This window comes from Spodoptera frugiperda, chromosome 19, assembly GCF_023101765.2.
Source record: "Spodoptera frugiperda isolate SF20-4 chromosome 19, AGI-APGP_CSIRO_Sfru_2.0, whole genome shotgun sequence".
Lineage (NCBI taxonomy): Eukaryota > Metazoa > Arthropoda > Insecta > Lepidoptera > Noctuidae > Spodoptera > Spodoptera frugiperda.
The window spans coordinates 1,464,663-1,488,947 of NC_064230.1; the positions used below are offsets into that span (position 1 = coordinate 1,464,663).

At 39.0% G+C, this 24,285-nt stretch overlaps 3 protein-coding genes across 3 annotated transcripts; 1 reads left to right on the plus strand and 2 right to left on the minus strand.

Annotated features, from left to right (window-relative positions):
* The first annotated feature begins 1,236 nt into the window (after window positions 1-1,236).
* Window positions 1,237-15,715, plus strand: LOC126911752 (uncharacterized). The gene is made up of 5 exons (XM_050700507.1): window positions 1,237-1,425; window positions 4,292-4,641; window positions 5,099-5,317; window positions 5,716-7,817; window positions 14,495-15,715. The coding sequence occupies exons 2-4, from the start codon at window positions 4,293-4,295 to the stop codon at window positions 6,891-6,893; spliced, it is 1,746 nt and encodes a 581-aa protein (XP_050556464.1). The 5' UTR covers window positions 1,237-1,425; window position 4,292; the 3' UTR covers window positions 6,894-7,817; window positions 14,495-15,715.
* On the minus strand, window positions 7,812-10,967 carry LOC126911753 (uncharacterized). Its single transcript, XM_050700554.1, has one exon. The coding sequence runs from the start codon at window positions 9,589-9,591 to the stop codon at window positions 8,089-8,091; it is 1,503 nt and encodes a 500-aa protein (XP_050556511.1). The 5' UTR covers window positions 9,592-10,967; the 3' UTR covers window positions 7,812-8,088.
* A 354-nt stretch (window positions 15,716-16,069) lies between the features above and the next one.
* Window positions 16,070-23,812, minus strand: LOC118280897 (uncharacterized). Its single transcript, XM_050700560.1, has 9 exons — window positions 23,656-23,812; window positions 22,774-22,958; window positions 21,652-21,742; window positions 21,013-21,056; window positions 20,529-20,745; window positions 19,812-19,984; window positions 18,267-18,417; window positions 17,068-17,225; window positions 16,070-16,217 (listed from the first exon to the last, which is right to left on the minus strand). The coding sequence occupies exons 1-9, from the start codon at window positions 23,756-23,758 to the stop codon at window positions 16,089-16,091; spliced, it is 1,251 nt and encodes a 416-aa protein (XP_050556517.1). The 5' UTR covers window positions 23,759-23,812; the 3' UTR covers window positions 16,070-16,088.
* Window positions 23,813-24,285: the final 473 nt, after the last annotated feature.

Here is a 24,285-nt window from a genome sequence, read left to right on the forward strand (position 1 = left end):
ACCTAGCGTCCAGCGCCCTCCTAAGCACTTTAGTTTGCTTTGCCTTAAGGGTAATACAGCTCTGGGTAAGTAGTAAGGTAATCTTTCATAAAATCAGAGCAAGTAGAAAATTATTAAGCTAATTTCTTCACGATGTTTTTCTTCACTAAATATTCTTAGAAAGTATGCATCATCATTTTATAAGTCGGAAGTCACACTTTAACTCGTACTTGAGAGGCGTCTTCGATCCGAGATTCTACCAGCCAATCTTAAAGCTTTAGAAATTGAGAGATTTTAGTCGATTTTACATTCTGATTTAATTTTGATCAAATTATAGATAAGTTTGGGAAAGCCATTTGTGTTATAAGTCCCATATAATATAGGGTGAGTCTGTTGCCATCTACTGGGAACAGTTTCAGACTCTATGCTACTACTGAGACATTTTTGTAAAAACCGAAAAAAGCCCAGTACTGTGCCCGATCCGGGATATTGATCTCGAAACCGCTTGTCGGGCAGTCGCACTGGCGACCTCTCGACCAAGTGTTAGTACTTGAGGCAGTTATTTATTGAAAATAATTATTTATCACAGTTAATTCATGAACAATGTGTGTGGTGCGGTAACTTCGACGGTTTCGATAGCACGCAATATTAATCAAATCTACAAATCGTTGTTTTGACTCTGGTGATATTTATATGAATTTGATTTGTTTTAAAAAAATCCACTCTAAAATGTTATCAATTACTCAATTCGGTACAATTTTTTCAATCGACTACCAACTAATAAATGACGTGAATGAGATGTTGCACATCACTAGTTTCCTAGTCCTTCAAATAGTCAAAATTAAGGATGTGCGATTTCGGGAAAAGAATCGATTTAATAAAAATCTATTGTTTTTCATCCAAAATTAATCGATTTGTTAATTATATTATATTACATATTTATATTCAAATAATGATGACTGAACAGATTAATATTAACAATTTATCAGAATAAAAATCAAATTAAATTAAATTATATTTATTTACATACACAAAAATAAAATGATGAGCATACCAACAAAATCATAAACTTATTGTCTTAAAAACTAAAATGTTAATAATTTTATTTACATCCGAAAAATCGTTTTAATCACGTAATTTATATAATCGATTCAGTAAAAATCGATTAACATTAATATTAAATCGATTATAAGAAAATAACAATCGATATAAATAAGAATCGATTATTTTTTAACAGCCCTAACTCAAATCCCCGTCTCTAACATCCATACTACTACTCTCATCATAATCTGCATGTCGTATAGAATATAATAATGAATTAAAATATGGTGATTTACGTGCCAATGAATTAAATTTATTGTAACAATTGTGTGAAACATTAATTACCAGACTTCAGAGATAAGTTTACCAGCAGATTTGACGGGAAACTTCGCTTAAAATCGACAGGTAAAATACTATTATCAATCTTTCCGTGTTTGCGTAATTATTTAACATGAATTCGTCTTGTTTTCATTGTTTATGTAAGATAAAGCTTATGTTTATGAATTAAAGTATGTTTTTAAATGTATCCGCCTCTGCTTCTAAGGATATCTACTGACTATTTAGGTCTTAAAAGGTGTATTTTGGTATGTAGAAGTTTCCGTTTTGTACGTGATTGTTCCATCTCTTACCTTCTCTTGAGAAATGACGAGGACGGCAGATAAATAGCAATAATTTTTCTATTATCACTGTTATGAACATAGAGCAACGCGGACCTCGTACGGAGGGGAGTAGCCATACGCAGGCGTTCCCCTCTGCCAAAGTATAAGTCCAAATGGTCCTATGCGTACAACAAAACTAGTTGCGGGCCACACTGATCACTAGACTGAATCGGGTAGCGCGTAGAAAGGACGTCCGTCGAAAATGCCTGATTGTTCAGCGTTCTGCTGCAAAAAGCGATCTGCCAAATCAAATTTGGAAATAGATAGGCTTACCTTTCATATGTAATTAATTTTTAGTCTCACTATTATTATTTTATTCTTTTAAAACGTAAATATTACAAGAAATTAAGGTTGTGTTGATTCGGATTTGTTTAGCAACACAGACCGCGCGCTCTCATACAATAAGCAGATTGGTCGAGCGACTAATCGGTGTTGATATCGGAGCTCTCACTACAACTAGACAAAAGTGCTGTTACTGTGTTGTAGAGATATTTATCGATAAAATTACATTATTTGATTTGAAATATACTCATACTGCGTATTTAGCTACGATAATTTTTAAATATTAAAATTACACCTACATAATACTTAAAATTATTTCAATATAATATTAAAATGACTAAGTGTGAACTTTTTTTTGGCAAGCAATCTAACGGATAAAATTATAGTCCTATACCTACTTAAAATAAATATTTGTATTTTTTTAACCTGATTTCCCTAACCAAGTTTTCAAATACCTACATCGATAATTTATATCGACTGTTGCACAGCCACATTTGTCAATGTACTTTTAAGAAATGTTTACATTATTTCGAATGTAGCGATAGAGAATGTTTCGATGTATGTGTGAAATTGTGTTTGTGATGTTCTAATTGTTTTGTGTGAGTGTCGTAGTGACAGGTAATTGTTTTTGTGTGCGTGCAGATTCCCCCCCCGCAAAAAATGACAGACAATTTTGTACTACAAATAAACGCTATGGCTACTCCCCTCGGTACGAGGCCCGCGTTGCTCTATGGTTATGAATCCACGTGCGTATTATATCGTGAACTCAATTGGTAATGACTTCGTGATATGGAAAAATATACTTTAATTCTTTATAATACGACAATATATGTAGTCATATAGTCATAAAAGTAATTTTGAATTTATTAAGTAAGGTTTAGGTGATAGTATTAAGATCAGTGTCGCCATCTTTAGGCTTCAAATGGAAACACTGTTCAGGTAGCTATGGAGGTTTTAGACAAAAAGTTTTTTATATCTAGTTAGTAAGGAGGTTGTATTTGGTTGATGTGCACTGCTTACAAGCCACACTCTTTACTACAAACAGTCTGTCACTCTCTCAGCACTTTCCAACACTCCCCTAGCATACTACATGTCACACAGCTTGCTTCGCACACTAGTTACAGCTCTGTAAAGTCTTTCATTCTCTCAGCACTCCCCTACACTCCTCCTATGTGCAGTAGTTACAGCTGTGTATAGTCTGTCACTCTCTCAGCATTCCCCTTCACTCCCCTAGTGCACTTGTCACACAGCTTGCTACGCCCAGAAATTACAGCTGTGTACAGTCAGTCACTCTCTCAGCACTCCCCTACACCCCTCCTATGTGCAATAGTTACAGCTGTATACAGGTTGTCACTCTCTTGGCACTCCCCTACACTTCTGCTTTGCACAGTGGTTACAGCTATGTACAGTCTGTCAATCTCTTAGCACTCCTGCTATGCGCAATAGTAACAGTTGTGTAGTCTGTCACTCTTTCAGCACTCCCCTACACTCCCCTAACTTCCTACATGTCACACAGCTTGCTACAATTATCGTCTGGAATAATACATATACTTTTTAACCATAGATTATGGTTAAAGCTGCTGGCAGAATCTGTTCATAATTAATTTAACAATAACATTGCCAAATAACATAACAATATAACATAAATACTTATACATATAAGTTAATAACTACAAACTACAGGATCTCCATTTCGATAGTTTGTTAGGTCTGTGTGTCATGTGTATGTGAACTTGTATGTTTGTAAATGCACACACGACACAGGAGAAAATCCTAGTGTGGGGTTATTATGGTATATTTTTAAGAAGAAATGAAAGAAAGTTTTGTTGGATTGTATGTTAGTTATCCATTTTTTACATTTCTGGTTGCTTTGCATTGCCAATTGGCTGCTTTGGAAGTGATTGAGTGACCTATTTTCAGCATGTTATTATTATAAACACTTTATGACTGTTAGGATGATTATAGTAATGCCATCCTTACTCCTACCTAAAGAGCCGCAGTGGTATGGGTCACTGCAATTTTATTAAGATCTTATTTAACTTGCAAGTGCAATATATATTTGTATGTATGTATGTTTCTGTGTTTAGTGGAACTTTGCAACTAAATTTTGAAGCAAAGCATCTTCAACCAATTGTTTTGAAATTTTGTATACATGTTTAGCCACTAAGGAATAAAGGATATATGTAGTTCTTTATTAATCACCCAAAGCGTTGAAGAAACTTTGAGGCGAGTCTTTTGCCACACAACAGATATACGGTTTTAGGCCCCATATTTTTGTGTTTAGATTTTAATAGGTACTTAGTTACTAATTTATTTTCTCTTTTTTACAGAATGTCATCAAAATCTTCTCGTAAAGTAGCAACGCGGGCCAAAGTCGAGCCGATAGTCACGCGAACAAAATCAGCGCAGCAAAGGCGACAACTTAAAAACAAAGAGAAGAAAACCGAAAAACCGGAACTTACTAAACAACAAACAAAATCGACTAATCAAAAAACCGATAAATGTCTGAAAAAGGCTCTACCTGAGCCTATTAAAATTCCTGATGATGTTATTGAGCAAGTAGAGTACTATCCGGATAAGTTAAAAAGGGAGCCCGCTAAGAAAATTCGACTAAAACCGAAACATAATTTTACAGTGATCGCTACTACAAATAAAAGAAAGTTGGCCACACCACAGAAAGGTAATTTGATAATTCTTCCCTCTTCCATAAACCGAGACTTCACATGACCGGTCCGATTTTTCCGACTGACTCTCGAATTGCGAGCGCGCGTGTCGTAACGTGCGAGTGCGATCGTACTCTGCTTTAGCTTTAACTTTTACTTTTAGCTTAACGTGTAGCGGTTCGATTCCCGCACGGAGCAACTCTGTGTGTTCCACAAATTGTTGTTTCGGGTCTGGGTGTCATGTGTATGTGAACTTGTATATTTGTAAAGGCACCCACGACATAGGAGAAAATCTTAGTGTGCGGCAATTTTTTTCATAGTTTTATATAGCTTTGGAGAGTAAATAAATACAAATGCGTAGACCTTTTAGGGATTACAGGATTTGGCAGATTGGGAAGGGTAGAAAATATTAGTAAACGCACACAAAATACTGAAGAAAATATAAATTTAAAAGAAAAATCATTCTTATTACAGGTATAAAATCACCACCACCCTTACCGACATCATCACATTCGCTTCTAAAGTCTCCGAAGACTAAAGTACTCCGGTCGTCCAGCCCGGAACCGACCGTGCAGGACATGGTGCGCATCATGGAGGAATCCAGGAGTTTGAGTGATGAGGACTTTATGGAGATCCTCACGTGCCCCAGCCCAGTGTGGTGGGAGGATCCCCCCGATGGCGGTTATTCTGAAGGTAAGTTTTTTTTACTTTCTAAGATTATTTAGACTACACTGGTGACAAATGGTGAAGGTAAACATCGTGTGGAAACTTGAACTGTATTGTTTTTATAATTGTAATATTTTATAATATTTATTATAATAATTATAAAAAAGAATTGACTGCACACACGGAACAACTCTTTGTGTGATCCACAAATTGTTGTTCCACGCACCTACGACACATGAGAAAATCCTAGTAAAGGGCAAAGTTCTATTTAAATAAAAAATATAAATTTGAAATCGCCAGATTTTTACACCCCGTCATCATCCCTGTTGTAGCGGTTGTAGTAAGTTCTGACAGACAAAAAAATTGCAGCAAGTCCAATACATTTTTCTATAGTTGATATTAATCTATTTTCCATTTATTTTCAGACGCAATAATAATGATATCGCCGGAACCACCGACAGAGAAAGCGAGCGCAAACAAGAAACGCAAAATATTCAAAAACCCACCAAACAATAACATAGAAAACAAAATGGGACAAATTAAAACAATAGAAGGTAAAAAGGACGAAAAATTTGTTAAAAAACAACGAAAACTTGAAAATGTACTTGGAAATATAAAGAATAAAGGTATAAAACAAATTGATAATGCAAAAGATCATAGTATTGACGAGCCTATCATAAAACTGTCAGAAAGTGAAGGCGAAATCTCTGATATCAGTTTCAACGAAGAAGAAATATTGAAAAATCTCGAAAACATGGACATACCGGTTGAAACTTTAGTTAAAAGCGAACGAGATACCAAAAGTGTAGTGAAAAAAGAAAAAAATCCACAATCTGATAGTGAAATAACACTAATATCTGAGAATATAGATGATACATCGGCTTCTGTTGATTTAAAACCGAAAATTAAAGAAGAATTAGCGATCATAAGTAAAATTTCTAATAACACCGAGGTTGTAGATGTCAATTCTCAATGTGATGTTAGTTTACGAAAAAACGATATAAATTCTGTTGAAAATTCTAATTTAAAAAACAGTGTAGATGCTAAATGCAATACAGACTTAGGTTGTGCTTCCATTGACACAAATAACTCAATAACTATGACTAAAGATGCGACTTTAACTAAAAATAATGTAAATAAACTAATAACTGTGCGTAAAATAAAGTCTGAACATTCAAAAAACGACAAAAACATAGGCAATGAACTAAAATCGACAGAAAATTCAAAAAACTTAGTAATAGATAGCGTTCGTGGTAAATTAGACGATTTTTTTAAACAATGTAAAAATAGTAAACGTATAAAAAAAGGTGACAGTCCGATTCCCGCCATTTCTTTGACAGATGTCAAAGAGGAGACCACAGATAATGAAGAAAACGGTAATGATAGCAAAACTAAAGTGATGGACGAAGATAATCGACTAAAAAGTTGCGAGTGCGAAAAAACGGAAAACTCTTGTGAAAAGTGTGAAAAGGCGGTAATTTTGCCATGTGATTCTTGTAATTTTCTTGCGGAAACTAATGAAGTTTATAAAAAACATATTGTGTCCTGCAAAGATATTGCTCGAATACAGTGGAGTCATAATTTAGTGTTAAATCAGACTTAGGTATGTAATAATTATAGTTTTTTTTTTATTAGTTACCTATTGTTGTGACTTCAGTCTTTCCATAAACTCGTATGGGTCTTTAAAATTAAAAATGTCTGCCGAAACGAAACGTATCTACCTTATTGTACAGAGCTAGTCGTCTTATTGTTCTTTATATTCTTTTTCTTTTTATGTACTCAAAATTGTAAAAATGTTTAAAATAATTGTAGTATAGATATTAAAGGAATTCATGTCGCAAATTGAAATAAATATTATAAATGAAATTGAATCTCATGTACAGAGGGAACAGAGAGTAAAGTTCCCTAAGAAAAGAAGTATCCTCCGACCAGGCGAGGTGATCGTGTCTGGCGGGCTTTCTGCCCAACTGTTGTTCGTTGGGATTGTCTATCCATGTTTATTCGCATGTAAACTTCACATGTGCGATGTAGGATTTATGACGACATCCGTTGATTTGCTCGTCGATCGTCTATGTGCTACTTCTGTCATCTGTCACTTGTTACGTGTCGCCACAGGGGGATTTAACTTAGTAAGCGTCCTAGGCAAGCAATAGGAGCGAAGCAGCGGATGAAATCGCACGAGAGTAGTGGTTAATCGTTTAAAGGGAGGTTTTTTAATGACTTCTCCCACCTTGGGCGAGGCGAGAGGGAGTGTCAGACTGTTACTGACTAAAAACCACCCTGTTCCTACTCCTGCTTTTCGAGCCGGAGCCCTGCTAGGTAGTCTACACCTCCGAATCAGGCATTAGCCCTACTAGGCCCCATCTGTGGTGGTCTGATGGCTCTGGTGTTGGTCGCAAACAAATAAAAAGTGAGCTAAGAGACTAGTATTATTTTAATTATTTCAATTTGCGACGATTCCTAAGAATTGTTAAAAAATTATAATGCACTGCCAATAGCCTTGTAAATGTTTTACATAAGACTAAATGTTCGTGATGAATCAAACAAGCTTGAAGTTTTCCATAAAACATTTACTCTGGTTTTTAAACAATTATAATAAAATATTATTGGAACGTACAGCGTGAGGCCATGTTGGCTAGATAGAATGAATAATGAATGAAAATGAGTGAACGTGTGAATGTATGCCACAGATTATATATATTTTAATTATTGTGGATGAATGAATGTGTCATCGATGAATGAATGTGTCGCAGACATCCTCGGGGGCCTTGAAAGCTCTAGAGGAAGCTTTCAAGATTCTATGCCGTGCAGTCATCTGGTGAAGGCAGCAAACACAATCTGTTGATAGCTCGTCGTACGGTGCCTTGTGAAGTGGATACATCAGCGACGCGAGGCACACCGTCAGTACCGGGAAATAACTTTGAGACTCTTCCAAGGCGCCAACATAGGGGAGGAGTCCCATCATCCTTGATGAGGACTAGGTCGTCTACCTTTAGTTCTCGACACCGCACCTTCCACTTTGTGCGTTGCTGGAGCTCCGTGACGTACTCTGTTGACCATCGCTTCCAAAAGTGCTGACGAGCTTGCTCCAATCGCTGAAAACGGTCTAGACGATTTGTGCTATAGTCCAGTAGGTACGGTGATGGCAAAGACGTTAGTGGCCTACCAATTATAAAGTGGCCCGGGGTGAGCGGAGATAGGTCTTGTGGAGAGGGACTTAAAGGACATAAAGGACGGCTGTTAAGTATCGCCTCGATCTGAGCAAACAGCGAACTCAATTCCTCGAAAGTCAAGTGAATATTTTTTAGGACTCTGTATAAGTGGAATTTCGCTGACTTGACTCCGGCTTCCCAGAGACCACCAAAGTGAGGAGCGTATGCTGGTGAGAAGCGGAATTCAATGCCTTCGCGAGATGCAGAGTCTTTAATGGAGTCGCTATTAGACTCGAGGAAAGAATTTATTTCCTTGGCTGCTGCAACGAAATTTCTACCATTGTCGCAGTAGATGACCTTTGGTTTACCCCTACGAGCTATAAATCTTTTTAATGTAAGTAAAAATGCCTCCATTGATAAGTCGCTGACTAACTCTAAATGAACGCATTTGTAGCGAAAGCAAATGAAGATACATAGGTAACTTTTAGTTATTTTACAGCCGCGCCCTTTGCGGTCTGTTATAAGAAATGGGCCGGCAAAGTCGGTACCTATAGTGGAGAAGGGGAAATCAGTTTCAACGCGATCTGCAGGTAAGTTTCCCATAATATTATCCATAGTGCGAGCATTGAATCGACGACAGGTTACACATTCGCGTGCTGCACGTCTGGCTAGATTCCTGCCTCCTACAGGCCAATAACGTTCTCTAATAGATGCCAGGAGATGCTGAGGACCGGCGTGCAACAAGCGTAGGTGCTCCTGTTTGAAAATTAATTTTGTTAAAAAATGATTTGCATGTAATAAAATAGGATGACGTTTGTCATACTGATAAGAAGATGACTCGATGCGTCCGCCGACTCTTAAAATTCCATTTTCGTCTAAAAATGGATTAAGAGAAGCGAGCGCGGCTTTAGAATTTAAAGATTTACCTTTTCCTAGCTGTTCTAATTCTATAGGAAAGGAATCTTTCTGGGCTAACTTTATAGCGACGCTGTGGGCGTTTTCTAATTCAGAAACTTGAAGTGGACCTCGTAATCTGTTTGATTTTATATTTGATCTACAGTTTTTGACGAACCTTAAAACTCTAGCTAGAACCCGAATAAGAGTGGTTAAATTAGAATATTTTGCTAAATTTTCAGACAAATCTGGCATGGAAGATGCATCCTCCCCCTAAAGTGTGATGGGTCTTAAGCTCTGGCAACTCTATAGAGTCCGCAGTATAGGCGGGCCAGGAATCTTCGGATTCCAAAAGGAACGATGGACCGTTCCACCATATAGAGAGATCTGTTTGGTCCGGATCGACACCACGCGAGACTAGGTCAGCCGGGTTGACAGAAGTGGGAACATAACGCCAGTCTGAAGGGTTTGATAGTTCATTTATAGCAGCTACCCTGTGGGCAACAAACGTTTTGGTTTTATTAGAGTTAAGCCAACCTAACACAACTTTAGAGTCTGTCCAATACACTTGACGCTCAATAGGGCAACGTAATGCGGCTAAAACTGTAGCAGTTAGTTGGGCTCCTAATAGGGCAGCGCAGAGTTCGAGCCGTGGTATTGTCGTGGGTTTGATAGGTGCAACCCGCGATTTTGCACATACTAGGTTGACCTGTACAACGCCACTAGCAGAAATAGACCTCAGATAAATACAGCTGCCAAAAGCCCGCTGCGAAGCGTCACAGAAACAATGTATCTGTACAAAAGATGCGTTATCAATTAAAATACATCTAGGAATTTTTAAAGAAGACAAACATGAGGATTTAGTAGAAAACTTTAACCAGGAATTCCTTATTTCTGGAGGAACTGGTTCATCCCAATCCATTTTATGACTCCATAACTCTTGTAGTATTATTTTAGGTTTGATTGTGAAAATAGACAGAAGACCAAGAGGATCAAATATTTTAAATGTTGAGGAAAGTATAGTTCTCTTTGTGACATTTTCAGAAGCCGAAACATTATGCTGAAAGTGAAATTCGTCGGAAGACGGCGTCCAACCTATTCCTAGCGTGCTAGTTGCATTACTAATCATAAGATTACCACTTTCCAGGTCAACGGAGTCCGCGAGTAACTTGGGTAAGTTTGACCGATATTTGCGTAGATGAAAACATCCTTTTTCCAACTCGGAAGAGACTGAAAGAAGAATGTGACGCAACTCTTCCTCGCTGCTTGCACCGGTAAGTAGGTCATCGCAATATAGATCACTTTGAATTATAGTTTTGATCTTCTGATCTGAACATTCTTCGCCTATCTGCCAAAGAGAACGAGTAGTAAGAAAGGAAGCACTAGCGAAGCCGTAAGTAACGGTGTTTAAACGAAGTGTCCTTAAAGGCTTATCCTCACTATCCCGCCACAGTATAAGTTGAAGATTGCGATCAGACTCTCTGAGAAGCACTGAGCGAAACATTTTCTCTATGTCTCCTGTCAGGACATACTTATGCTGTCTGAAACGAATTAATATATTAAATAATGGATCTTGCACTACTGGTCCCACCATTTGTAAATTGTTTACAGAAACACCAGAAGAAGTGCGAGCCGAGGCGTCAAATACAACGCGTAACTTAGTCGACTCGCTTTGTTCCCGTATCACTGGGTGGTGGGGCAAGAAATAGGCATTTAACGGTCTAGACTCCGGTGCTTCGGATAGGTGACCTAACGCTTCATATTCGTCTATGAATTGACAATATTTTTGTTTTAATTCAGGTTGCTTTCGAAAACGAGCCTCTAAATTGAAAAATCTCTTTTTGGCTAAGTTATAGGAATTGCCTAAACAATCTATGCTGTCACGAAGTGGCAACCCTACACAGAATTGACCAATATTAGTACGAGTAGTGTTGGCGAGATAATGTTGCTCACACAATTTTTCTTCGCTACTCGGGGGCTTTTTTGAGGAAAATTCTCAAGTTCCCAGAACTTAGATAAGTCATCGTGTATGTTACTAGAAGTGTCTTTTGAGACAAAGTTGCACATGACTGACTCAGTTTTATTTTGATTAAAACAAGGCAATGGACCCGTAACGAGCCATCCAAACTTTGAAGCCTGAAGCTTAGGGAAACCATGTCCTAACGAATGCTGCTGGGCACTAATAATATCCCAGAATAAGTCAGCACCGATCAACATATTGACTGGGGATGGTTCATTTAAAGTGGGGTCTGCTAACTGAAAACCGTGAATATTCAATTGTTTTAAATCAAATTTTGATTTAGGTACGTTGCCGGTAATTTGCGGCAAAACTAAACATGAAACTGTCACATTAAAGGAATTTGTCTCAGAGTGAATGCGTAGAATACAGCGTTCTGTGTTAATATTTAATTGAGTATTACCAATACCTACTATGGTAGTGTCTGATGGCTGAGGAATCAGGTTTAGATGACGCTTCACGGCCTCTGTAATAATTGTCAACTGACTCCCGCTGTCGAGCAAAGCTCGCACTATCATAGTCTCGTTTGTGGCAGGGTTGGTAACCTTTACTCGAGCAGTACACAAAAGTACTTCAGAAGAACATGTTGAGGACATACTAACAGAATTAACTGAATTAGAAATTTCTTTTTCTTCTGATTTGTGAAGAAGAGTATTATGCCGTAGCTTACAATGACGACATGTAGCTGAGAGGCGACAGCGTTTAACGACATGCCCAGGTCTCAAACAGTTCTCACATAATTTGTTAGAAGAAACAAAGGTTATCTTCTCCTCTAATGAGATGGACTTGAAAGATGGACACTCATATAAGCGATGGTTATTTTTACAAAATAAACATTCCGGTGTTTTAGAAGAAGAAGTGTTGTTTCCGTTTGGCACAGCTGCTACCAAAGACTTGGAACTATTAAGTTTGTTTTGATTACTAGATAATTGTTTTTGTTTATTATCTTGAGGGTCATGTTTATGGCGATAAACGGTTTCTAATACATCAGCGCGACGTTTAAGGAAACTGAAGAAATCATTAAGCGAAGGTATGTCACTCAAATTATTTATATGTTCTTCCCATTTAAAATATGTACTAGAACTTAATTTACCAGCGATAAAGTATATAATTAAAACATCCCATTTGTCTGTAGGTAGCCCTAGTGAATTAAGTGCACGAAGGTTTTTAGTGACGTGGTCAATCACATATCTTAAGGACTTGTCATTTTCTTGAATAGAATTAAAATTAAACAAAGATTTAAGGTGGTTATTTATCAACTGACGCTTGTTGTCGTACCGTTCGCATAAAAGTTTCCATGCTTCGGAATAATTATTATGAGAAACCTCCAAGTTAGCAATCACCCGAGCCGCTTCTCCCTCTAAATAAGATTGCAAGTAATGATATTTATGAATGCTTTCAATCTTATTATTATTGTGAACTAACGAAACAAATGTTTCCTTAAATTCCAACCATTTGAAATACGTACCGTCAAAGTTTGGAATTTTAATAACCGGTAACTTGAAACCCAATGCATTACAACTGTGATCGTTATGATGACACGTAGCCACAGACTGTTTACTTTGAGAATCACTTTCCTTATCCTCAACTTCAGAATGTTTCTTAATTAAGCTTTGGGCCGTCGCTATACAATGGTAGAAATCGTTTTCTATTAAATCCCTAGTAACTAACTCGCTGCTTTGGTTTTCCTCGTTACTAATTTCTATAAGATTCTGCACCTCGTCAAATTCAACGAATAACGTCTCAATTTTGGATAACTTCAATGCGAGCTTATCTACTTCTAGTTTTGAAATGGATTCTACCAAAGCTAAACTGTCTAGACTTAACTTAAATTTCGTAACGCGCCCTCTAATAGAACCGCGTTTGGTTATCAATTCCTTTAACTTTAAAGATTCAGACATTGTAATAAACTCGCAATGAGCTAACACAAACAGATGTTAATAGATAAAGAAATAGATATAATAGCATACGATACGCTCCTCGCTTTGTTGATCAGCTGGTGCTCACGGCTCGCGTCGTTTGCAATGCAATGGTAAGATGGGTCGGAGGGAGCGCCGGCAGTCAGATAACAGCGATGCTCAAGCGATGCCGTGTTATAAATAACAACGCACGATCTCTGAAACAGGTTAATCCGTGTGTCTTAGTGCACTGAAAACGACAACTAATCACTCGTATGACGAAGCGATGACGGCTTATAAGTTTATTACTTTGAAAACTCGGGAGATATTTAGTATGTAAGAGATTTAATTGAGTGATAAATGGGAGAAAGAAGCGATAATAGTGGGATGATTTGATAAAAATTGCTTAGTTTGAATAAACAAAAGAAAAATTTTAAGATGGCGGCGAGTATCTGAATAAGTGAAATTAATTAGGCGAATTTGTGTGAATCCTCTGAAAATTTAGACCTCTAGAGGTTAATTTGGTGAGGCAAAATAGACACAAATCGAAACGTAGGAATTTCACCTGACCTGAGAAACTAAGCTCGCTAAATGCACTGATTAAGGGACAACACAATGGGCGTATTGGTAATATGGAACGAGCTCACTTTAAATAGGCAGCCAAACTGATCCTTTGCAATCCACAGGTAGCCAGCAGCACGTATGTAGCTATGGACTCGTTCTATGGTGGACCTTGCTCGATCGGGCTTCCGCGGTCCCAGCTGTTCTAAGAATGGCTTGGCGAAGACGGCGTTTTTTCGACCCAGGCAGTAGATTAGACTAGGAAGACTAGGTAGCAGGACTTCAGGCGCAGTGATCTTGGATTTTCAACACGGCCCGTTGCTGGTTTAGATTAGATCGTCTTTTGTCGACGACGCGTCGTCGACGCCATCCACGCGTCCTCGATGCAGAACAACTGAGCAGCTGTTGGCTCCGCTTCGATGCAGGTCCTGTCACGGTCGCCAATTCTTGTTCGTGATGAATCAAACAAGCTTGAAGTTTTCCATAAAACATTTACTCTGGTTTTTAAACAATTATAATAAAATATTATTGGAACGTACAGCGTGAGGCCATGTTGGCTAGATAGAATGAATAATGAATGAAAATGAGTGAACGTGTGAATGTATGCCACAGATTATATATATTAATTATTGTTGATGAATGAATGTGTCATCGATGAATGAATGTGTCGCAGACACTAAAGAATAAGTTAATTGGTACAACACTGGCCCCTATAATATTAGTAGGGAATTTTAAAATACGGTAGTTTCCAACTAGTCAAATTCAATACTTTTATCGAAATGTCAAAAACGTTACTTTTCTATGAATTTTGTAGGAGATCGCAACTTATGACGTCATATTTTTTGCGTCAAATAGCATACTTACTTCTCTAAAATTTGATAGAGAAATTAAATAAACGTGTATATCGTCAAATTAATGAATGAAAGTACGATTATTTCGGGATATTTTATTATATTGAAATGTCAAAATAATTTATTTTTGACCTAGGAAACTACCTAATTGTGCTATATCACACATTGTATTGTATTATACCCACGGAAATTGTAGAGGCAGTAACAAATGCATTAAATAAAAAAAAATACGTAAGATCGGGTCTTTTTGACCCTACAGGGTAACTTTGACCCAAACTTTTAGACCAATGAATAACTAATGTATGGCTTTGTTCTCGATTCCTATTGGTTATAGAATTTGGGTCAAAGTTACCCCTTAGGGTCAAAGAAACCCGATCTTACCGATATTGGGTAGATGACTAATTTGTATTTTATTGTCCATCTTGTAGATTATTTTAAAACATTACACACGTATTTTTTATTTTCTTCCAAAACTAAATAATTTCGAAGATATATCGATTTGAAATATCCCGTGACGTCACTTCTAGGTACGTTTTATACGTAGAATTGACGTATTTGCTCCCACTCCTAAACTTTGATTCGTTTTACCTAAGTATTGTTATCTTATATGATAAAATAAATAAATACGTGTCTAATATTTTTTCATTACCTAACTAACGGACTAAATAGATTTTTAATTTTCATACCCCGTCATTATCCGTTAATGCGCCCTATGTAGTATAACGAAGACTGATGTCTTATTTTGTATATAATATGTTCTAAAATGTTGTGATAATGTATTTCTACATATAGGGTGACTGGTAATTAGTGAAGGATACTATAATAACAAAAGAATCAAATTTCATTAGCACGTACGCGCAAAATTTTGTTATTGTGATAAAAATAAAACTAATGAGTATACAAAGAAAGTTTCTTCGGGAAAGTTGTTTGTAATCATGAGTACAATCACGTGTTTAAATATCGTTCACTAATTACCAGTCTCCCTATATATAAACCATGTAGATATCATGTAGCCTGATGCTAAATTAATAAATACATAATGTATATCCAGAGTGGTCGTTGTTTTTATTATTTTTTGTCGTTCGCCTAGTTGAAGTTTTTTGAGGGGTATATCATTCAATGGCTTCTCCCGTCTTGGTTTCTTTCAAAGCACCAGTCTCCGATACCACTGGGGCCTTAGTCTGCTATTACAATTGTGTCAGAATGGTCGATCACTGAGCAGTGCGAGAGGGACGGAGCTATACAACCTACATAGCTCCGTCCCTCTCGCACACAATTGTAATAGCAGACTAAGGCCCCTGGTTCCAATTGAATAATTATTTTTGTGTCCGACAGTCCATTTGTCGAGGAAGGCTATAGGCTATAAAACATCACGCTCAATAGATCACGTAAATAAAACCACAAAATAATTAGGAACAAAGTAATTTATTTCTTATAATCAGATGCCAAGCGTTTCTGACACTCCTTGTTGTATAGAAGTGCTAGGGTCTCCTTGTCGGCAGGGCTCAGGTCGGAGTGGTGGCCCATTGACAGGGTCCTTTGCCAGAGATGATCCTTTAAATATAAAAATATATATTATTGTGAGACACTGAATTTATTTTTTTGATAAGCCGTTAAACGGGCTGTCAGATCACCTGGTGGTAAGCAATCGCCGCCACCCATGGACATGTAAAACAGCAGAGGTGTGTTACAAGTGTGTTGCCGGCCTTTTAGGGGTTACGAATTTAAGGGTTGTCGGGGAATTGGAAAGGGCGGTAATCGGGCCTCCGGCAACTTCACCCGTACAACGAAACACAACGCAAGCGTTGTTCCACGTCGGTTTCTTATGCGGCACGAACGGGCCGGCTCGACCGCAGTAATACCATGGCCTCACAGAAAACTAGCGAAACAACGGGAGTCAGGTTATTGAAAACCCAATCTCCCCCCTCTTTTCTTATCTCTCAAATCTCTGACCATTAAAAGGTAGGCCACCGTCCGTGGGTGATCAACGTCCTCTATGCCAATTGCTGACCATCAGGGGCCTTAGTCTGCTATTACAATTATTGTGTCAGAATGGTCGATCATCAGAGATTATCAGAGCAGTGCAAGAGGGACGGAGCTATGTAGGTTGTATAGCTCCTTCCCTCTTACTGGGAAGGCCCCAGGTGCTGATATTTTATTTATCGTGAGGAACCTGGACTTCTAATTTATGAAGCGGCTAGCAGAAGCTAGTGTGTACCCTTACCTCTGATCCGGAGCTGCGGACTACCTAGCGGGTTTACCGGAGCTCCGGGTCGAAAAGCAGGAGTAGGAACGGGGTGGTTTTTAGTCAGTAAGAGTCTGACACTCCCTCTCGCCTCGCCCAAGACGGGAGAAGTCATTGGATGACTTTCCACTCTCAAAAAAAAAAAAAAGAGTCCCTTACCTGTACCGGAGTGACAGTTTGTTCCCCCAACGAGCAGTCTGCACACATGTAGTTGACTGGGGCGTGCGTCACGCTGTCATAGTCGTATGGAGCGCCATCACCCTCCGCGTTCCGGAGCCACGCGTCCTCCGGGACTCGCTCCAAGTGGTGTTCAGACACTTAAACAGCAAAGTCACACCTTTTATCCCCGAAGGGGAGATGCACATTACGGCACGTAATGCCGCTATACAATGTACACTTACTTTTCACCATTTGCGTTATAAGTCTTATGAATTAGGGGTAAGCCTATTGCCATATACTGGACACAATTCCAGACTCCGTGCTACAATTGAGAAATTTTCGAAAAACCGAAAAATTACCAGTAATACTTTTACAATTACTTACAACAATTTAAACAATTTAGCCTAGCGTGTTAATTGACATTAACTGAGAAAAGATCGGAGGTCCATCTCTAATCCTCAAATCCTTAAACCCCCAAAAGACCGGCAACGCACTTGCAACTCCTCTAGTGTTGCGGGTGTCCATGGGCAGCACTGATTGCTTACCATCAGGTGATCCATCTGTTAGTTTGCCGGACTATTCCACCCTCGAATGGACACTCGAAACACCAGAGGAGTTACAAGCGCATTGCCGGCCTTTTGGTAGTTAGGGATTTCATAATTGGGCAGGACAGTAATTGGGCCTCCAATAACCACACTCACTCATACTCAAACAACGCTTGCGTTTTATGTAACTATGGAATAAGCTGTTGTCGGCGGTATTACCGAACCGATATGACCTTCAAACCTTCAAAAAAAGAGCGTACTCCTTTTCAAAGAGCCGGCAACGCATCTGTGACTCCTCTAGTGTTACAGGTGTTTATAGGCGGTGCTGATTGCTTAACACCAGGTGATCCCTCTGCTTGTTTGCCCCCATTCTACATTCCATATAAAGTGGTGTTGCAGGTGTCCATAGGCGGCGCTGATTGCTTACCATCAGGGGCCTTAGTCTGCTATTACAATTGTGTCAGAAAGGTCGATCACTGATCAGTGCAAGAGGGACGGAGCTATGTAGGTTGTATAGCTCCATCCCTCTTGCACTGATCAGTGATCGACCATTCTGACACAATTGTAATAGCAGACTAAGGCCCCAGGTGATCCGTCTGCTAGTATGCCTTCTATTCCATATAAAAATTGGCAGAAGATAGTATGAAAACTCACTCATAGCCACATTTTTCCAGTTGATAGTGACGTAGTTATCTCGGTCGTATCGGTTAGACATCATGGGAATGCCAAGAGCTCTCATCAGGGCATTTATAGTATGCGCTGTATGTCCAGGGGCTCCGTGCGCCATATGAGAAATAGAGAGTGTCTGGCGAGAAACAGATACATAATTGGGTAGTATCCTCGGTCAAAAATAAATTATTACAACTTTTCAATACAATAAAATATTAAAAAATAATCACATTCTCATTCATAAGTTTGTTAAACTACTTAATTTTCGACGTTTTCTAGCTAAATTTCTAGAAATAAATCTGCTATTTGACGTCAAAAATATATGACGTCATAACGCACTATTTCATACAAAGTTCATAGAAAATATCGTTTTTGACGTTTCGAAAAAAGTATTGAATTTGACTAGTAGTAAACTAGCCTATTATCTTACTAACGTCTTCAAGGCCCGAGTGAATAGGTTGCTTATGGGCAGACGTGCTCCACCATGCGGCCAAACGACGACCCATCAAATGTAAAAAAAAGACCGAATACTGAAATGCTGCTCAATTTTAAGTTGTACTTAAATATCGTGCTATCTCTGTCGTTTTATAAAGAATTGATTGGGAAAGAACTACATAGTTTTGAGACCGTCTTAAAATTGAGTAGAGTTTGAGTATTTGGACACGGTTACGTCAACGACACGCTTTTTATCCCTGAAGTGGTAGGCAGAGGTGCACATTATGGCACGTAATGCCGCTATACAATGTACATTGTATACCCACTTTTCACCATTTGTGTTATAAGTCCCATGTAATAGGGGGTGAGTCTATTGCCATATACTGAGTACAATTCCCGTTTGCGTGCTACTACTGAGAAATTTTCAAATAACCAAAAACGTCCAGTAATACTTTGTTGGCGGAGATGGAGAAAAGCTCTACTAGTTTCGAGTCACAGAGGGACTCTTCATCATGAGCAGTGTGCGTAGACACGGCGACGTCGCGCAGCCTACTGACGCTGTAGAAGTCCTTCTGTGACTGAGTAGACCGTGATTTTTAGTTAAATTAGTATGTCGCACGATAGTTATTACAAAAATACGCGTCAAATATTTTTATTTGCTGGCCTAAAAATACATTTTTAACCCAAATCAAATTACTTTAATGCATCCATAGTGTACAGTTTGGTCTACAAAAGGGATGATGGCTGGGTCAAAAATAAATGATTACAACTTTTCATTTTCAATACAATAAAATATTCAAAAATAATCACACTCTCATTCATTTTGATTAACTACTTAATTTTCGATTTTTTCTATGTAGCTACTAGAAATAAGTCTGCTATTTGACGTCAAAAACTTATGACGTCATAATAGAGTATTTCATACAAAGTTTATAGAAAATATAGTTTCTGATATTTCGAAAAAAGTATTGAATTTGACTAGTAGGAAACTAGCGTATTGCTGGGCTAAATACATTTTTAATCCAAATCAAATCACTCTAATGCATCCATATTGTACAGTTTCGTACGGTCTACAATTCTGTCACCAATACAAACCTGGTTCTCAGCCAAGAAGCCGAGGTGTGGCATCTCCTCGCCCAGGAAGCCGAACCAGAGCAAGTTCTTCGGCTGGAGCGGATCCTTCTTACTGAAAGACTTGAAGACTATGCAGCTGGCGAGCTCAATCACCATCATGGCGTAGGTCAGCTTGCTGTACTCCGGCAGTGATACTGTGGAACATTCAGCAATAATACCATCGTCATATTCATACCTACTTATTTTGAGGGAGGAAACTCATCCAATGACTTCTCCCGCCTTGGGCGAGGCGAGAGGGAGTGTCAGATTCTTACTGACTAAAAACCACCCCGTTCCTTCTCCTGCTTCTACCATTGATATCTAGTCGAAAACCTAGGGAAAATCACCCAATGAATTCTTCGCATTGGGCGAGACTAGAAAGTCAGACTCTTACTGACTGAAAACCACCCAGTTCCTACTACTGCTTTCCGAGCCGGAACCCCGGTAAACCCGCTAGGTAGTCCGCAGCTCCGGAACTTTTCCTGCCGATGGGGCGATGGCCCAGGGCGACAAATTCTGGAGGGCGCCGATGCCGCCGATGGATCCGCAAAAAACTAATACTTGATATTGCTTCCCTCAAATGGGCGCCACAATATTTTCGCCCGGGGTATCAGTGGCCCTTACTGTGCTGCCTAAACAGTTGCTTAAAATTGAAAACAATGTATGGCAATCTGGTTTGGGAGATATAAATTGACTTACGTATCGCCGGATCATACCCATACATGACAATACCGAGCGGCCACAGCTTGTCTTTGTAATATCTTTCATTAGCAGCCGATACTTCCATAGTCCAGGACGTAGACCGACGGGTCTCTACCGGTTTCTTCACCAAATTCTCACACTCCTCTAGATAATGTGCATTTATGTAGTTTCTGTCGGATGCCGATAGCAGGGTTGCGGTGTTGGAGTCTCCTTTCTAAAGCAGGGTTAAGAGTTTTACCTGTTATTTCGAAGTTAAAGAATTTACATACATAACTTCACGCTTGTGTCCTATGAGGTTACCTACTGTCTCTGTACTGAATCAATCTTTATTTTCTTACCTGCATAGTAAATAGCTGGGCTTACTTTATATACCTACGTAATTGATACTTAATGACTAGTCTGACTGTAACTATAATAATATTCATATATCATATTCAAAAGTGAATAAATTCGGTAAAATAAGTACTATAAAAAAGATTACCACTTCCTGGAATTTCCGCAACAAATCGTTGCTATTAGGTTTTTCTGTGAACAAAATTAAATAAATTGTATTTACTAACATAAATAAAGAAAAGAAACATTAGGTACTTAAGAATGACTGCAGGTAAACTACTACTACTGTCATTTGTAAACTAGTTACACTCCTAAAATATGCTTTATGCTAAACGGTTTCAAAGAGCTCTATTTTACCAATCGAGCCCTTTCGTTTCATGCCCATAATGGGGGTACTTGTACGAGAAAATACGGTTCCAATAATCCCTTTCGTTTCATAAATTAGATTACCTATATTGTGCGGCATCAAGATTAAAGCAACATCTTGAATGAGTGATCTAGAAGCGAAGTGGCGCGAAATCCACAAACTAATTGAAAACCTTTTGACGTGGCCTATGTTACCAACCGCACGTGGAATGCGGTGAGTTATCCACACCGCATCGCGTTGAATTTGCGTGTCACCGAACCGCTTCTAGATCGCTCACGCAGGACGTTGCGTTAGAGTGTGTACCAAATATCAGATCGATCTGTCGTCAGGAAGCGGTCAAAATTCCAATTACCCACTAGATTTAATTTTGACCAAACAAACCTAAAAGGGACAAATATATTTAGTAATAAACTGACTGACCGACTGTATTGTCGACACTCGCTCGCAGCATGTCCAGTACAATGCGGGCTATATCGTGCTCGTTCAGGCATTTGTACCCGATTTGCATGTCCTGGCAAACATATAAGATCTTATAAATAACTAGAAACCCGCCCCAGCTTCGCATGGGTGCAATGGTGATACATTATGCATGTATAGCTACTTCCGCGCGGTTTCACCCGCTCTGCTTGGCTCCTATTGGTCATAGCGTGATGTTTCATAGCCTATAGCCTTCCTCGATAAATGCACTATTCAACACAAAAATAATTATTCCGGAGTAGTTCCGGAGATTAGCGCGGTCAAACAAACAAACAAACAAACTCTTCAGCTTTATAGTATTAGTATAGATATAAGAACTTTACTTTCTTATTATTTCAGTCTGTAGTATCTTCAAGTGTGGGAGAGCCATGCTTCGGCACTGCTGGGCCGGCTCAACCGGAGTGATACCACGGCCGAGCAGAAAACCGATGTGAAACAACGCTTGCGTTGTGTGAGTGAGGTTACCGGAGGCCCAGTTATCCCCTTCGGAATCCTCCAACAACCTTTAAATTCCTAACTATTCCCAAAAGGCCGGCAACGCACTTGTAAATGCCTCTGATGCTTCAAATGTCTAGTGGCGGCGATTGCTTACCATCAGGTGATAGGTCTGATCGGTTACCGGCGTGTTCCATAAAAAAAAATGCTCGAGAATTTCATGAAACTAACTCCCTCCCTCCACTTCCTCTTGCATTTTAATTATGAAATATATATCTATGCTTTTAGTCCATCGCAGTACATTTTCCTGTACGAGTATCGAGTGTTTGTCATTCTTGTTGCTGAATGTAAGAATGTTTTTTGCAACGTGGTTTGACATGACAACACTTTTATACCCGAAGTGGTAGGCAATGGTGCTCATTACGGCACGTAATGCCACTGTACAATGTACACCCACTTTACACTATTTGTGTTATAAGTTCCATGTAATAAGGGGTGAGCCTATTGCCATATTCATTTACCGACACGGGTATCGAACCCGAGACCCCTTACCCGGCAGTCGTACTTGCAACCACTCGGCCAACGAGGCAGTCGTATATTTATTAATAAATATAGGATGTACCTACTTACCACAATATGTTTGTCATAATTATACCCAGCCGGCGGGCAATCCTTCCTCTTAGCAGGGTTGGATATATACAGAATCTTCTCATCATTCGTAGCATTAAAATTAAGAGGAGTATTGAAGAATTTCACGCAAACTTCTCTCTCAATCTGATCAAATGCACTCGCTATAACGTCTTGTGAATGGGGATCTAAACGAGAAGGGCAAAAAACAATGAATATAAGTGTGGGAAAGCAATGCTTCGGCACGAATGGGCCGGCTCGACCGGAGTGATACCACGGCCGAGCAGAAAACCGACGTGAAACAATGCTTGCGTTGTGTGAATGAGGTTACGGGAGGCCCAATTACCCCCCTCACCAATCTTCCCAATCCCCGATTCCCCAACAACCCTTAAATTCCTAACTTGCAAAAAGCCGGCAACGCAACGTAACGCCTCTGGTGTTTCAAGTGTCCATGGGCGGCGGCGATTGTTTACCATCAGGTGATACGTCTGCTCGTTTACGAGCATAGCTTGAAACTAGTCGAGTTCCTCGTCAAACAGTTACGTGAGTAAGCTGATAACATAATAGTTGATTTCTTTAATGGCTGGTAACTTCAAACTAAATAATTATTATTACACACAACGTCACGCCTTTTATCCCCGAAGTGGTAGGCAGAGGTGCACTTTACGGCATGTAATGCCGCTATACAACCACTTTTCACCATTTGTGTTATAAGTCCCATGTAATAGGGGGTGAGCCTATTACCACATACTGGACACAATTCCAGACTCCGTGCTACTACCGAGAAATTTTCGAAAATCCGAAAAAAGCCCAGCAATACTTTGTCCAACCCGGGAATCGAACCCGGTTCGTAATTATTATTACCTACTCAACTAAGGTACATACCATAATCCTTTTTATTAATAGCATAATGAACAACCCCTTTCGGCCATAACTTGCATTGTACATACGAAATTAAAACAAACACAGCACAAAGTAACCGACGCATTCTAAAAAAACTTTTATTAGAAAAGAAAAATAAATATCCGCTTTGATTTTATTGAAAATTTTTACGATATTGTTGAATTAAATTTCTAAACTACCTTCATGTTGTTTTATTTGAATATTGATATAAAACAAAGTCGTATTACATTGTTTGTTTCACATAGGACACCTATTGTTCATGCTTCGGCACGAATGGGCCGGCTCGACCGGAGTGATACCACGGCCTCACAGACATGACATGACACCTCACGACGTGAAACAACGCTTGCGTTTTTGATTGAGGTTACCGGAGCCCCAATTAACCCCCTTCGCAATTTTCCCAATTTCCGATTCCTCAACAACCCTTAAGTTCCTAACCCCAAAAGGTCGGCAACGCACTTGTAACGCCTCTGGTGTTTCGGGTAGGCGACGGCGATTGCTTACCATCAGGTGACCCGTCTGCTCGTTTACCGGCTTATACCATAAAAAAACCGTATAGTTTATGACATTTCCTAAAAATATTGTTTGAAAAATATCTTACCGTTGTGCGAG